This window comes from Molossus molossus, unplaced genomic scaffold, assembly GCF_014108415.1.
Source record: "Molossus molossus isolate mMolMol1 unplaced genomic scaffold, mMolMol1.p scaffold_m16_p_7, whole genome shotgun sequence".
In the NCBI taxonomy this organism is placed as follows: Eukaryota; Metazoa; Chordata; class Mammalia; order Chiroptera; family Molossidae; genus Molossus; species Molossus molossus.
In genome coordinates, this window is record NW_023425401.1 from 50608123 (window position 1) to 50624910 (window position 16788).

Here is a 16788-nt window from a genome sequence, read left to right on the forward strand (position 1 = left end):
ATGTTAATTAAATTAGCAGATGTGATATACACCATATATTTCCTAAACATATCTTAAGTCTCAATGAGATTTTGTTATGTCACCATTTCTACCACAAAATTGCAAATACACCTAATGAACTCAGTGTACAGAAGGATCTGATGCCTCTATTAGTGGCAACGCTGTATGTTTTATTTATGTGATAGTTGACGTGTTTGAAACAATAAATGGACTATGTTAAAAGTACCTGTAGTTAATCATTATATTAGGGAAATTCAGCATGATTTTTTTAGATATATTTTATTTTTATCCTATGGCATATGCTAAAATACAAATGCTCTTTTCAAACTAAAAGCCAATATGAACGATTCTATTTTTTTTTTTTTTATCCTCACCCGAGGACATTTTTCCATTTTTTGTTCAGACAGAGCGGGAGGGAGAGAGAGAGGAAGAGAGAGAGGAAGAGAAACATCGATGTGAAGGGACACATCGAGTGGCTGCCACCCGCACGACCAAGCAGGGCCGGGGACAAACTGCAACCGAGGTACACACCCTTAGCGGGAACCGAACCCGGGTCTCTCTGTACCGCAGGCCGACGCTCCAACCGCTAAGCCAAACCGGCCAGGGCTGAACGATTCTTTATTGCTTTGTTTTTGATATAATCCTGAAAAAAGTACCACAAATTGTATCAAAGGAGTAGCTCTAAAAAGTTATTTTCGGGATAAGGAGAGGTGTTATTAAGTGTTTAACCTGCAGGGCACTCAAACTGACAATCAGAATGGACCAAGTGGAGTAAATGAGTCAGAAAGGATGCTTTGTAGTGCACAGGCCAAAGATCATCGCTGGACAGAAATGCTTCACATAGGCAGTAAAACAAAATCGAGAAAATTCAGATTTCACTGTCTCTTTTCATTGCATTTAATTATGTAGTACAAGCATTCAGAGTACAATATCTTCAGTCTCTTGCTTTTTGTCTTACACTTAAGTAATTTCTGCCACTTAATGTAACAGCTTTGGAGCTAAAAGGAATACAAAGAGGTTTTTACAAGAGGCTTAGAAGAAATCAATTGTCTGTAATTACCTTGATATAGATCATTAATAATTCATGAGAAGTAAAATAAATAAACCTGTTTTAAACTGGGAAGAGAATGTATTTATGAATATATATGTATGTACACATACATGCACACACACTAATGTAACAGATTTAAAGAATTACTTTTTAAAAGTAAATTATAAAATTCCTTATTTTATGTTATAGAAATATCAAAAAAATATATAAGGTCTTAGAAGAAACAATAAAACATATTTTTATGACTTTTACAATTATTTTTTGCTTTTCTACTACTATTTAAATATAGCTTACAAAAATTTAGATTTAGGAGTTTTGTTATGTTTATTTTATCCTATGTTTGTGTCATTCCCTTGCCTTTCTGGCCTTTTATTTTCGTATCTAGCACTACTTAGCTGTATGTTTTTCTTTAAAAATAAATACCATCTACCCTGGCCGGTGTGCCTCAGTTGGACAGAGAATCAGCCCAAGTACGGAAGGGTCACTGGTTTAATTCCTCTCCAGGGCACACACCCAGGTTCCAGGTTCCTCCACTGGTTGGGCACGTATAAAAGGCTCCTGATCCATGTTTCTCTTACACATCGAAGTTTCTCTCTCTCCCCCCCACCCCTCCCCCCTTTCTCTCTAAAATCAATAAAACACATATCCTCCAGTGAGGATTAAAGAACATAAATAATTAATTAAAAACATAGCCAAGCCTGTGTGGCTCAGTGGACTGACTGTTGTCCCATGGACTGAGAGGTCCAGGTTTAATTTTGGGTCAGGGCACATGCCCGGGTTGTGGGCTTGATCCCCAGTACGGGGTGTGCAGGAGGCAGTGGGTCTGTTTCTCTCTCACATCAATGTTTCTATCTCTCTCTATAAAAAAGAAAAAAAAGAAAAAAATCAATAAAAACATATTAAAAAAAAAAATAAGTACCATCTACTAACTTGAAAGTCACAGTATGACAAATTCTCAGCTGCCACCTTTTGGGATTAATAAACTCATCCAAATAAATTTTACTCGTGGAGTTAGTTGCTATCTCCTCCTGGGGTCCCTCCCCTAATTCCTACAGCAGACAACACTTTCTGCCTTTAGCACTGGGTGCATGTTGCTGACTTCATTTCCCATGTTTCAACGACTGTCCATGAACACTGGCTCTAGAAACGAACTGCTTCTGCTGAATCCTGGCTCCTGTCCTTACCTCAGCGTCCTCATCTGTGAAATGGGAACAGTAATTCCGATATTTGGTACAATATATATAAACAAATATAAATCTCTTAGAACAGTGTCTGGCACACATAATTTCTAATTACTATTATTAATTCCAAATATATTTTAATCTTCAGATCAAATACTTTGTAACTACAAAGAATAGCACAATATCTAGCACATTGAAGTAATTCTGGGCTGTTGAAGTGAACCTCACAAGAAATTTGTATTTAGAATACAGTGGAATTAATTAGCCACAGAGATATAAATAGCCATAGGAATATAAAAATTTCCACCAGCAAAGTAAAAACAATTTACCATTAAGAAATGGAGTAGATCCACATAATCAATATATTCCATCTTGTTCACTTATACTTCTGAAAGCCTACAAGTTCCATCAGCCAGAGAGGTAAGACTTGGAAAATGGAAAGTTTCCAATTTGTTTATAAATAAGTTTAGCAATACACACACAAAAAAATAAGAATATTAAAGAATTTATACCTAATAAAATTATATAAAACATAATTTACTTGAATTTAACAGAATTTTAAAAACCTGAAGTAAAATTACATAATGGTTAAACTTCAAATTCAAGTTTTTTCATCATATGAAAATACTTCTCTAGGATTTTTAGGCTAAAAAATGTCGCACATGAGTAGATGGTTCTATCAAAATATTCTGTTACCTCTGATATCATACTGATGACAACCTCACTTTTTTTCCTACCATATTGAAGTCTTTTTCTTTTTCTCCCTACTTTAAATTAAAGATTCAAAGGTAGTTTAATTTTGAGGTCTGTCCAGTTTATTTGTTTAAGCCTGAGTGTGCCCAGGGTTGCTGGAGGGCAAGGGGAAGTTGGTGATGGTGGACAGCATCTCATAAAGTCATAGGCCCTGCTCACTCTATGAGATTTTTTTCACATATTTTTTTATCTACAATATCGTTAAAAAACTGTTTTTCTCCACTTAATGTGCACTTCTTGAGCCTTTGCTATCATTAGAGAGAGCAAGTCCAAGTGTATCCTAATTGTTCCAATTCTCCATAAAGTCCATTTTCACTACATCCCATTCAGAAATGAAAATAAACAAGCCTATTCATTCTGTTTCTTTTTCTCAAAAATTATGCATATAAATAACTGGTAAGCATTAAATTTGAACACTGATGTTTATAAAGAAAATGGTTTTAAATGCGGAATTCCATGGTGCCACAGAATACCTTTGCCTTGTTTCCACTTATAGCCTTGGAGTCTTGGTTTTACGTGACCTATATTTAAGATATGAGTATGACTGCTACTTTTTAATCTTCAGAAAAAATTTATTCATTTTATAGTTTAAGCACCTAGACCACTTACAGTTCCTGGCCGTGGGTAGGGGACTCGTCCTTGGTAAGGCACCCACTGATAGTTGGGACCATCCCTGTGAGCATATGGACCGAGGAACACCCTTCTCACATCACTCATGCTGTACATACACACAGCTGACCCCTTGAAGATGTTACTGAAAAAGAGAAAGAAACAAAAACAGATTTTCATCAATATATGTTGGCCAAAAACCGTTGATCCTGAGTCCTTAAGTTTCAGATATCAATGATCAAAATGAACGTACATTCTTAGCAATCTCAAATAGTGTTTGATATTTTAAAAATCCATCAATATATTTAACCAGAACCCTAGAGAACAAATTATGATTCTCAAAAATAGAAGGCAATGGACAAAACTATCTCTACTTTCATAGAATATATATATATATATATATATATATATATATATATATATATTCATAGCATACACAGACTTTGATCAGAAAAACACATATACTGATATTTTAATAAGTAATGTTTGATTTTGATATCAACTAGAAATAAAAATATGAACTCTGGTAATATGTTAAGCCTTAAGCGTCATAAATGAAACCAGAAACCCTTTAAATAGAATGCTTAAGAAGTTTTATAAGCTGAAGCGTGAAGAAAATGAATAGTCAATGTCCTATGATGTGTTATATTATTTTTGACTCCCAAACCTCCATAAATATTAGATCAACTAATTTTTGTGATGGTATTTAAAATCATTTCTTCCCAACATAGAAAATCAGTTTAAATCAGTAGCCATCACACCCTAGTCAAAGTGGGGTATTATAGCAATTATCCCCATCATTTTGCTAGACAAAAATCAGGTAATTGAAGCAAACTGGAAGTTTGCCATGAGCTGCCACATTTTATTTTACTTATATAAATACAGGTTGAGGGATGTATTTATACAATGATATAAAACAGTTGTGCACATTTAAAATATGGAATGCTTATCTTTTAAGCAATCTTTCCCAGAGAAAATTACATATAAATCAGACCAAATGAAAAACATGTGTTTATAAGATCTTATTATATAGAAATCGCTGCATATAGATAATGTCTAGTGGGGTGCAAGCTTCATGAGGGAGGAAAGTAAGCCTGGCTTCTTTTCTGTGCCTTCAGTCACATGTTGCATGACACCTGATACAAAGTCAATCTCAGTAAACAGCTGTAGAATTTAATACCAATATTTTTATAATAGAATAGCAAATTAATACGCATTTGATACATCATGGTTTCTAATGTTTGTTTATCCCGTTTCCATTGTTATATACTTTACTCCTCTGATGATGACATCGGTCATCACTGAAGGACTTGATTATGATTTATAGCTGTTAAGACTAACTCACATACAGACATCTGTCTCACTGATAAAGAGAGGGGACATTCTACCCATTAAGCCAAGGATTTTCAGTGTGTTCCCTAGACCAACAGTATGGACGTCACCTGGAAATTGGTCAGAAACGTAAATTCTTAGGTGCTGCCCTATTCCTACTGAGTGAGAAACTATGGGGGTGGCGCCCAGCGATCTGTATTTTAACATTCTCTCTAGGTAATTTAACAAATGCTCAAGTCTGAGAATCACTGTACAGGTATTGGGGAAGCAGAGAAATGGATTAAGGCTTGTTTAATTTGCCCCCTCATGTTCTTTAGTTGTTATTTCGTTTTTAAACCAAAGGGGGAAAATATGTAGGAATGCATATAGCTTTAGTAATATGAGTTTTTAAATTTTTACTTGTTATTTTTAAAATTACTAAGTAAAAATATCTAATCAATTTGTAATGGCTTTAATATTTACAGAATAAATCAGGATTGGACATTGCAGTTAATCTTCCTCTTGATGCAGCATTTTACCTGACTTTGGTTTTTAAATTATTTTTCTTTTAAATATTTTATCCATATAGGAATGCATATGGATAATTTTTTTATGTGCATGTAAATAAATATTTCTCTTAACAATTCCAGGTAATGTAAAGTTTATGCTGAATGTAACAGAAGATACCTGCTGCTTGATTTATAGCAAGAGTCCTGGGGGACATGCGAAATGGGGAAAATAAAAGGGTAAAAAAGAGAGGAAGGCAAAGGAGGGGGGAGGGGAAGGGGCATGAGGGAAGAAAGAACAGGGCTGGGTGGAAGAGAAGAGACCGTGGAAGGTAGGGAAAACAATTTCTGTCTCTTAGTTTATGCCACTATAAACATTAAAACTCAGGTTTCCATTTTTGTAATATTCTACATTGCACTCAAATTTTAAAAATCAAAGTTATACATAGTGCATGACATATGTTTTCACCATTATTTTTATAGTAATGACATTTTTTGCAAAAATTTATCTTTTAAAAAACTGTTTAGACCATAACTTATTTCAGCCACCCAAAAATGCACAAGACCTCAAAGGTCAAGCCAACATTGTTCTTTTAAAAACATATTTTCGCAAATTATGGACGCTTCAAAAGCACCTCATGGAGCTGAATAGACACCTCTCCAAACATACAAATGGCCAAAAGACATATGAAGAAATGCTCAACATTACTAATCATCAGAGAGATGCAAATTAAAACAACAATGAGGTATCACCTCACACCTGTCAGAATGGCCGCCATCAACAAATCATCAAACAACAAGTGTTGGCGAGGGTGTGGAGAAAAGGGGACTCTAGTACACTGCTGGTGGGAATGCAGACTGGTGCAGCCGCTATGGAAAACAATATGGTGCTACCTCAAAAAATTAAAAATTGAACTTCCATTTGACCCAGTGATCCCACTGCTGGGAATATACCCTAAGAAGCCTGAAACACCAATCAGGAAGAATATATGTACCCCCATGTTCATAGCAGCACTATTTACAATAGCTAAGATCTGGAAACAGTCCAAGTGTCCACCAGTAGACGAATGGATAAAAAAGCAGTGGTACATATACACAATGGAGTACTATGCAGCGGTAAGAAAGAAAGATCTCTTATCCTTTGAGACGACATGGAGGGACCTGGAAAGTATTATCCTAAGTGAAAGAAGACAAGCAGAAAAAGACAAATACCACATGATCTCACTTATATACGGAATATAATGAACATAACAGTCTGAGGAATACAGTAGACCCAGAAACATGGAAGTAGGGCGCAGACTGATATCCCTCAGAAGAGAGGGTGGGGGTGGGGTGGGGGGGTGGGAAGAGATAAACCACAGAACTTATATGCATGTATGCATGACCAATGGACATGGACAACTAAGCCGGGGACGGGGCGGACGTGGGGTGGGGTGGGGGGTGCCAATGGGGTAAAAAGGTAACATATCTGTAACAAAAAAATAAATAAAAAATTCATAAAAAAAATAAAAAACAAAACAAAGCAAAAAAAAGCACCTCATGGACATGACGTTTCTATGATAAGATAGTAAAAAGTTGTTTACCTGGAAGTTGTAAACACTCCGTATACAACTGGATTTTTAGGATCTTTAGAATTCATTAAGAATACATCCTCTGTTTAAAAACAAAATTGAGAAAAGTTGCATTTTTGATGATTATGGCAAAGATGGAACACATATTCTCTGTAAAACACTGTCAGCTGTACTCACGCAATTCGTCAAAATGAGTGTCAATGCCATTCGGACCCGGCACCGAGCAAATCAGACGAGCTTTGAGGAACGTCGTCCATTTATTCACCAGACTTCTGTGCCCGCCGAAGTCGTTCTGAAAGGGCAGAACACCGGCTTTAGGAACTGTGCATTGAAAGGTAATTTCAAACACTTCTCTTACCTTGAGATAGATACAGAATACAATTCCTCATATTTCAAAATGAAGAATGAGAAATTGAAAATGAAGTGATACAAGTACCTATGTTTTTAAAATCATATTGTTGATCAAATCTATTCACTCAAAGTTTATTCAAAGAATGACTTACAATAAATTTCCCTTAGCATTAAAAAGTCCCTTTTTCCATTCTTTTACCACTTTTCAATGAACAATTATTACTCTTGTGTTCATTCTGGTTTAGTTTAAATCTCTCTCTCCCACATATGCATTTCTTGAAATTTTGCTTATTTCAGTAAGTTGGTTCACAGCAGTGAGCACATTGGCACATGGTAGGCACTTAATAAATAGGTACTGAATGGAAAAATAAACACATGCTTTATATCATATCATATCCTGAAAACACAATACAAACAAAAATACGCTAGCACTAAATATCTTTTAAGTTTAAGCAGTTGGAGTAATGATGATTTTACAAATAGCTTGTTAAAAATATTTGCACAAACCCTAATAAAGTAAACTCATTCCAGTGATACATTTTGAAAAAGTCCCTTCAAAAATATAATATGGATTTATATTTTATATACTATAAAGTTTTTAACTCTTGTAATTAGTGTTTTTAAATATAATATATAGTCAAGAAAAGATCCTCATATATTTCACCTATTATTTCTGTTTCCAGATTGTTAAAATTTTTAATTTTTAAGTAGTTTAATATAGTACAGATAAATAATTAGATCATGATTAGGGTAACAAAAAGGCTAATCCATCCCTCAAACTAGAGATTATTAAAATTTCATGAAATTTTCTTAGAAAGAAAGACTTTGTTTTAAGACAATGATTGAATCTGGCTTTGTGACTCTCTTGAGATGAAAGTTGCTTTAATATATAATAACAGTTGACTTCATGCTAAACATATACTGCACTGTACAGTACTAGAGAAAAAATTAGTATTGTTATGATATCTTCACACTAATAAATATGAATTAATCCTTAAGTATTGATCAATTTTTATTCTATATATTTAACATTATAATGCAATATTACATCCGATATTGTGCCACAGAGTAAATGAATTACTCAGATAAAGTTCAGAACCTCAGAATTATGTGTGTATATGTGTACATAGAATGTTATAATAATCAATTTATAAAAACAAGCTTTATACTTATCTTTTATATTAAAATTTTAGTTATCCTAGCAACAAATATTCATTCAAAACTTATACATTGCAGGGATAAGTGTGCTAGGTCTGAGGATACAAAACAATATACTCTCCTAGGTAACATAAAAGATTTATTTCTCTGGAGTTTCCAACTGAGATCATGTAATGTAATTTTGAAGTAATGCCTCGCGACCTTTGCTTGTTTGACCATGGAGAGTTACTCATAAACAATGATGTTTTCAATCATTTTTTTACCATTTAATTTTTTCATTGTGTTTGCATGCAGCTGGAAAAAGAAAAGAAATGAAGCTGGGATTGAACAGTGGCCTCCTAGTGATGTTTTCTTGGCCTCACCTTGCATATCTGACCTATTCTAGCGTGAGTGGCTTTTCCAGTGTGTTCTCCATCTATCGCATTTTCACGGAAGAAAAAATATACTTTGTCATCTTCAGGGTTGTCACTCTCTGGGATGAGGTGGGCACTAATGAACCTTGGATCTGAGAGATAAATTATAGGATATATATTAATTCATAGTTGGATAAATAACATCACTCATTAGAATGCATTTTCATTTTCTCCAAATTCCTACTTGAATATTTCAAGAACTAATCTTTTCTTAGTTCACTTTTTTTTTTTTATCTTCACCAGAGGATATTTTCCCATTTTTTGTTCAGATAGAGTGGGAGGGAAGGAGAGAGAGAGAGAGAGAGAAACATCGACGTGAAAGGGACACATCGAGTGGCTGCCACCAGCACAACCAACCAGGGCCAGGGACAAACTGCAACCGAGGTACGCGCCCTTGGCGGGAACTGAACCCGGGTCTCTCTGGACCGCAGGCCGACGCTCTAACCGCTGAGCCAAACCGGCCAGGGCCTTAGTTCACTTTTTTTTTCAGTACATGTGAGCCATTATTTTTTTGAATAACAGTTGACATTTAATATTATTTTATATTAGTTTCAGGTATATGCATAGTGGTTAGACATTTATATAATTTACACAGTGCTTCCCCGAATAATTTTAGTACCTACCTGGCACCATACATAGCTGTTGCAATATTATTGGCTATATTCCCTATGATGAATTTTACATCCCCATGACTATTCTGTAATTACAATCATGCACTTCTTAATCCCTTCACCTTTTTTACCAAAGCCCCAAACCTGTCTCCCATAAGGCACCATCAGTTTGTTCTCTGTATCTACAAGTTAATTTCTGTTTTGTTTATTCATTCTTTTTGAATTTTTTAAATTTTTTATTTTTTATCTTCAACCTAGGACATTTTTGCATTTATCTTTAGATAGAGCTGGAGGGACAGAGGGAGGAAGAGAGAGAGAGAAACATCACGTGAGAGAGACACATTGACTGGTTGCGACCCGCACGACCCCAACTGGGCCTGGGAATAAACTGCAACCGAGGTACGTGCCCTTCGTGGGAACCAAACCCGGGCCTCTCTGGTCCGCGGGCTGACGCTCTAACCACTAAGCCAAACCTGGCCAGGGCCATTCTTTATGAATTTTAAAGTATGTTACACATCTCCTTATATCTCATAAAAACATTCATTAATTTATTTTTCAGAAAGTTAGGAGTAGGTGCAGAAATCCACAGTGCGACCACATAGTACAAATTCACTACTGGGTATTAAAATATTTTGCAAACTTTAAGTGCTATCTAATATCACTTATTGCCATCACCACTGTTATTCTTCCTTTCAAGCATAAAATAGTTTAAATCAAATTACCAATTAGTCTATTGCAATTTCCAGCAAAAACTGGGTGGGAGGGGGAGAAATGAGATCCACGTAAAACAACAATAAAAAACAAATCCTCTCCTGTGGTTTCCGTCTCAGTACGTAGTAACATCATTTGCTAGGTACTCAAGCCAAACTCTGAAGCCACCCTTGAGTCCTCTCCTTCTCTCACGTCGCACATTCATTCCATCAGCACGTCCCTAGCTATCCCTACCACATCCTTTAAACCAGCCCCTCCCAGACCACCACTGCCCACAATAGACATCTAATAGCCTCCTTGATTCTGTCTCACCAGCCTTGGTTTACGTCTCCACACAACAGCCGGCGTGAACCTCTGATATGTGACTTCCCTCTCTAAACCCTCCTATACCTTTCCAAATCACTTACAATGAAATATTCATTCTTATAGTGACCAGAAGCCATGTATGATCCGGTGTCTGCTATCTCACATGCTTTTTCGTCTACCTACCCTTCCTTTCCAACTCTCTTCTAGTCCTCCATGCCTCCCCCTTCTGGTGCTCAAAGCCGCCCAACACGCTCAGCCCTGTCTCAGATCCTTCTCTCTGTGTAACTCTGCCTTCATAGATCCTGAAATCTGGGTTCCTACTTCTGCTCAGGTCTTTGTTCAAATATCACATTGTCAAAAAGGTTTTTGTTGACTACACTCTTTAAAACATTGAAATCCTTATTCTAGGACATGTATTTACTTATTTTCATTCATTATTTTTCTTCCTCACATTATTCATTGCCTGCTGTGATGCACCTCTCTGTCTCTCTCTATATCTAATCTTCATTTGCTTCTTGTCTTCTCTCTCTCCACCCCAGTGGAATATAAATTCCATGAGAACAAGAACTTGGCGTGTTTTGTTTGGTGCTATGATTCTAGAGTTTAAAACATAGTGAGCATTCAGTAAATATCTGTGTTAGGAGAGAAGGAAAGGACAAGATAAGACTGCCTATATTATGCATAAGATACATCAGCGATGTTTAGAGCCTTACATTAAAAAATACTTCCTTAAATACCTGGGCTGTTATGGTTGTGGCTCATACAAACCATATAAAAATATGTACTAGCTTCACAGCTTTAATATGTAATATACTAAGAAGCTGAGTTTATCTCACTGAAAGCATTTAGGACATTGCAGGTATTTAAATTCTTACAGTAATCTAACTTTACTCCCATAGTGTATTATGTTAACAATGAAATATATACACACAGGACAGCCTCAGACTTAAGAGACTAGGAAAGAATTCAGAATCCTGAAACCAGATTTATTCATGTTATTGAGTCCTAATCTTTACACCTGTGAATAATCATTGTTATCATGTTTTCCGTGCTTGTAACCTTCCTTTAACATTTGCTCTGGGACCATGCACTTAGTAAATTTCACAGGGCTACACTCCACTATCCTTCTTAGGCAAATTATACAGACTGTAAGTAATGCAAAACACATGAAACATTACCTATTCATACTTAAAGTTCAGTGTTCCACTGGAATAAGAGTAGGAAAATAGTCACTTAAAAGTTGAAATCGCTTAGCATCATAAATTTATAAAGATACATAAAATAATGTATTACTTTAACCTTCATAATTGTTGCAAATCTGGTCTTCATGTGTGTGTGTGTGTGTGTGTGTGTGTGTGTGTGTTTGTCTCATAGGAATGGTGAGAGAAATAATTAATGTGACTTGGTAGAAATTTAAGTCTACAAACCAAAGAACTAGGACGCATTGATGAAGTTAGCCTCCTAGAAATGAGGTGTGTGTGTTTGAAAGAGCTCAGTTCATCACTTGCAACTTTTGTGACCTTTTTCTTTTTTTAATTTTTAGAGAGAGAGGTGAAGAACAGAGAGAGAGAGAGAGAGAGAGAGAGAGAGAGAGAGAGAGAGAGAGATGGATATGAGAGCGAAACATCAATCTGTTGCCTCCCATATGTGCCCAGGCTGGGGATATAACCCAAAACCTAGGTATGTGCACTGACCTGGAATTGAACCCACAACATTTTGATGTTTGGGATGACAATCCAACCAACTGAGCCACCCAGCCAGGGCTTTTGTAATTTTGACAATACTTTCACTTGTCAGATATCAGATGCTTAATTTGCAAGTTTGGTTTATTTCAAATTGGGTTCTATTCCCCTTGTATGCCATAAATAGTTTATATAAAAACAATTATTTTAAACTTAAATAGTGCAGGTGAAACAACTTTATAAAATGTTAACAAATGTATTATAGTATTATCATACTTAGATGATACTGAAAGGAAGCCTCAATCAAGAGCTAGGTTTAAGGAATCACATTACAATCCTGCTACAGAATTTCTATTTTTAATTATAAAAAAAACATGCATTCTTTCACTTTAGTTCTGGAACAATGAAGAGGAAGTTGACCTAATATTATCTTCCAAATTAGTGTCGTTGTTTACATACTCACTTGACTGAGTTAAATAATTAAATCCAAATACCTTTTAGTTTATCATAAAAACGTGCAAGATACCATATAAAAAATAAAATAAATAATATATAACCCATGTTCTCAGAAAGCTACAGTTTAACAAAAGCAATATTAGAAGCACAAAAATGACAACAAAGCAAACACTATTACATGTGTAAATACTCTCTTGGTGTTTGGCCATGAGAGAAGGCATATCCATCACTGTGTTTTCTCTCTGGAATACTTCAGGATAATTATCACCTTGTGCCCTGGCAGGTTTTCTCAGTGGTTAGAGCATCAGCCCCCGGACCAATGAGTCGTGGGTTTGATTCCCGTCAAGGTCATGTACCTCCGTTGAGATTCATCCCTGGCCCTAGTTGGGGTCGTGTGGGAGGCAGCCACTCGATGTGTCCCTTTCACAACAATGTTTCTCTGTCTCCCTCTCTCTCTATCTGAACAAAAATAAAAAAATGTCCCCGGATGAGGATAAAAAAATAATAATAATAAATATCACCTTGCAAATGTGGACTCTGGTGAGAGACAACTTAAGCAAGTTACCAAGTACACTGATTGGTGAAGGGGCTTCAATCCTACTCCCCTTCAGTCTGATGCTACAGGAGAGGAGGGTATTGTAGGTAAAGGACCAGTTTCACATAGCTTTAGATACCCCCGAAATAAAATTATACATGCAAAATAACAGCCACATTTATTAAAATAGAAAAAGAGAATATAAAAATAATGCACATTTACTGTAACTTGTCTTTAGGAAATTTAGGTTATATATTAAACTCAAAAAACATTCATCTTTATTTAAAAATAAAATAGGTGTCTAGTTGATCTCTTTCAAAAATTTCAAATATTCTCATATTTCAAATGTAGAAATTCTTCTTTGGTCAAAACCTCTGCTCACTATTTTCTACTTTTCAGTCGCCCTGCTGTGCCTTCCCTTTCCTTGTGCTAGTCTGCCTCCTACCCCCGTCCTTACTCTCCTGTCTATTCCTCTCAAGGGTGAATCCCCCTCTATCCACTCCAATCATTCTAATCGGTCATTTTAAGTGTCTTTCCTGTTACCCTGGGTTCTCAGCTGTATGAATGTTGACTATACCTGCTGTGCAAAACCCCAGAACTTTCTTCATTTGCACCTATATCTAAGCAAGAATAATAAAATCATGTAATAATAGTAAATGGATGTGCTATAAATTCATTCTCTCGTAAATACAAATCTTGGTGTCCCTACGAATTATTTTACGTATTATAGATGTACTAACAATATCTTTTAAAAATGTCATTCTGATTATCTTAAAATCAATAAGATATTAACATCTCTCATTTTACTTTCCCAAGATGGACTTGTTATTTGCTATATTGGTAAGACCAAGGCCATTTAGTTAAGCCTCCTTCCTTTTTCTTCCTTACCATCGCCCCCTCAAATTTTTCTTTTCTTCTTTGCTGTGGAGGAATGATCTATCCTCATTCTAAGCTTAAGGCCTCCCTATATGTGTTCTCAATCCAATGATCTACAGAACATTACTCCAATAACAATCTTTATTCTTCATACAATCATTCACCATTTTATTTTCACTTATCAAATATTTCCTGAGCACTTACTCTGTGCTCTGGATTGTGGAAGATTAGGGGATATTATGGTGAAAAGTATTATGTCCAATTGATGCTTATTGCCTGTGAGAGAATACCAACAAACAGAGAAATTACGAAGCTGCATAAAAAGAGCAAAGCTAAGAGTTTGGAAATTGGAAATAATGCAGTAGGAAACAGAAGAGACGATCAATCTTGCCTTGAAGGAGTGAGGGAAAGCGTTTCTCAGAAGATACGAGATATAATTCAAGACCTGAAGAAGAACCGGGAGTGTCCCAAGTGGAAGGAACACATGTGCAAAGTCACAGGCACAACAGAGAATACCGTGCGTACGGAGAGTGGACAGTGCGCAAACAGGCGGTGCGAGATGATGAGAGAAAGTGAAACAGGGGCCAGGATAAAGAGAATGTGTCGTTCAGCAGCTTATTGTCCTAAGGACTATGAAAGAACCCTTGAGTGTTTTAAACCTAGTAATGCCACGATCGGATCTCTATTCTAAGATGATTCTAGTTGCTGTAGAGAAAATAGTTATAGCGAGGCAAGAATGAAGGCAGAAAGATCAGGCTGGAGATCGGTGAGAAATGATGGTGATCTTGAGCTGTACGGAGGAGACATATGCAGAGATTATGGAAAGTAGAACTGATGGATTACATTGGTTGATAAATTGTTGACTATAAGGAGCAGTGAGAACAATCATGGAACAATTAAAGAAATGTGTGATTTAAATAACTAGCTGGATAAGATTCATTTACTTAGGGAATACTTCAGGAAGGGTAGATATGAGATTGGGAAAGAAAGATGATCTCAAAATTCAAAATTGTGACTAGAATTTTCTACCTAGATATCTCTCCAAAACTTTCATTCGTCATACCAAGCATGGAACGCATCAACTTCTCTTTTAAAAATGCTTCTGCTCCTTCCTACCTTCCCATTTTGGTTAGTTAACATCAACATCTAGATATAAAATATTATTTTATCTGAAAGTGCCTCCGTCTCATGCAGGACTTCTCTTTTGCACTCTTAATTTATTCTCAAACATATTCCTGCTATCATTTTTTCTACCTTTTTAATGTTACCATCACAATTCCTATCCTTTTAAATTTACATTTGTATTTTAGGAATCATTTAACTGGTCTTCTACAAGTATTATCTATTGCTTCAGAAATAAGTATGAATGCACCTGTACCATACATTTTCCAGAACAGATTTCAGGTGTCACAGGATATGACAAAGTAGCATAAATTAAACAGAAAGGACAATAATGGCTTTGTTACTCTGAGCCAGAAACAAAGCTAAGAGCAGTTATTATAGAATCAATATATATACTTAAGATGAACCATAATTTTAGCTCCAAGCTTTCTAGCACCTGATGAAAATGGAAAACATTGTCAGTTACATTGTTCACAGTGTCTGTAATATAGAAAATAAACTAAGGGCCATCAATGTCATCCATAGACTAACTCTGACCTATCTTTCCAGCAGAACTGACCACTGTTCCTTCCTGAATCCCTTAGTGAAGTTGCTTATCATTCTAGAAAACACCATAGCTACTATCTTTATAGGCATGTAGTTCACATAACATGAAAGAAACTTTGCTTCTACCTGTCTTATAGTATTTGATTCTTTTTCTAGTATCCCCATTTTCATATTTATTATGACAAGCATTTGTCTTATGTCCCCCCTCTGTTGTCTTCAGCATCTCTATAGAACAAAGTATTTCCTTAAGCATATACTGAATCTGCCCCATTGCAGCCACTCCGATGTGGGTCCTTATCTCTTCTCTCCTGGCAGTCACACTCCATCTGTTTCCCCTGCCTCTGGCCTCACCTTCTCCCAACCATCTTGTACTGTCTAAAGCCTTTAAACACACAAACCATTCCCTGGCACCTGGTGCACATTCCTCAACTGGAATCCAAAAAAACCTCCTCTGTTTTACTCACTGTTTTCTTTCCCCTTTCTTGTAAGCTGCTCTTTTTATTTTTTGCTGACTATTTCTTAAGAAGTGAATGAATTAAAACCTTCTGAGCTAAAGTGTGTAGGGTTGTTTTCTTTTCATTGTGCGACTTAGTTTTCCAAAATTTATTTTCAATCACAGTTAAGATACAATAGTATATTAATTTTAGGTGTACAACATAATGATTTGTAGTTATATAACATATGAAGTGATCACCCTGATAAGTCTAATACCCATCTGATACTATACATAATTATTATAATATTATTGACTATATTCTTTATGCTGGACTTTATGTCCCCATGACTATTTTTATAACTGGTAATTTGTGTAGTTTTTTTTTTTTTTTTAAAGTACCACACTTTCTTGCTTTTTTGACATAATTTATCAAAGCTTCTGAGATAAGTAGAACTCACCATAGGCTCAACAATATTTAGGTTTCTGATCAAAGAAATGCTTAGACAGTTTTCTTTAAATTGTAACTATTTTTAAGAATTATGACACAATAGCAGGTTTTCAAATCATCTCCTAAAATTTTATGAATATTCTTTTAACCTGGAA

At 35.6% G+C, this 16788-nt stretch overlaps 1 protein-coding gene across 1 annotated transcript in view; it reads right to left on the reverse strand.

The window, feature by feature from the left end:
- The window catches only part of SEMA3A (semaphorin 3A), a 324915-nt gene that overhangs the window by 34428 nt on the left and 273699 nt on the right, over positions 1-16788 (reverse strand). Inside the window, exons 8-11 of the mRNA XM_036246639.1 lie at positions 8854-8996; positions 7160-7274; positions 6995-7064; positions 3595-3739 (exon numbers count right to left, since the gene is read on the reverse strand). Coding sequence (XP_036102532.1) covers positions 3595-3739; positions 6995-7064; positions 7160-7274; positions 8854-8996 — 473 coding nt within the window. The remainder of the gene's footprint in view (positions 1-3594; positions 3740-6994; positions 7065-7159; positions 7275-8853; positions 8997-16788) is intronic.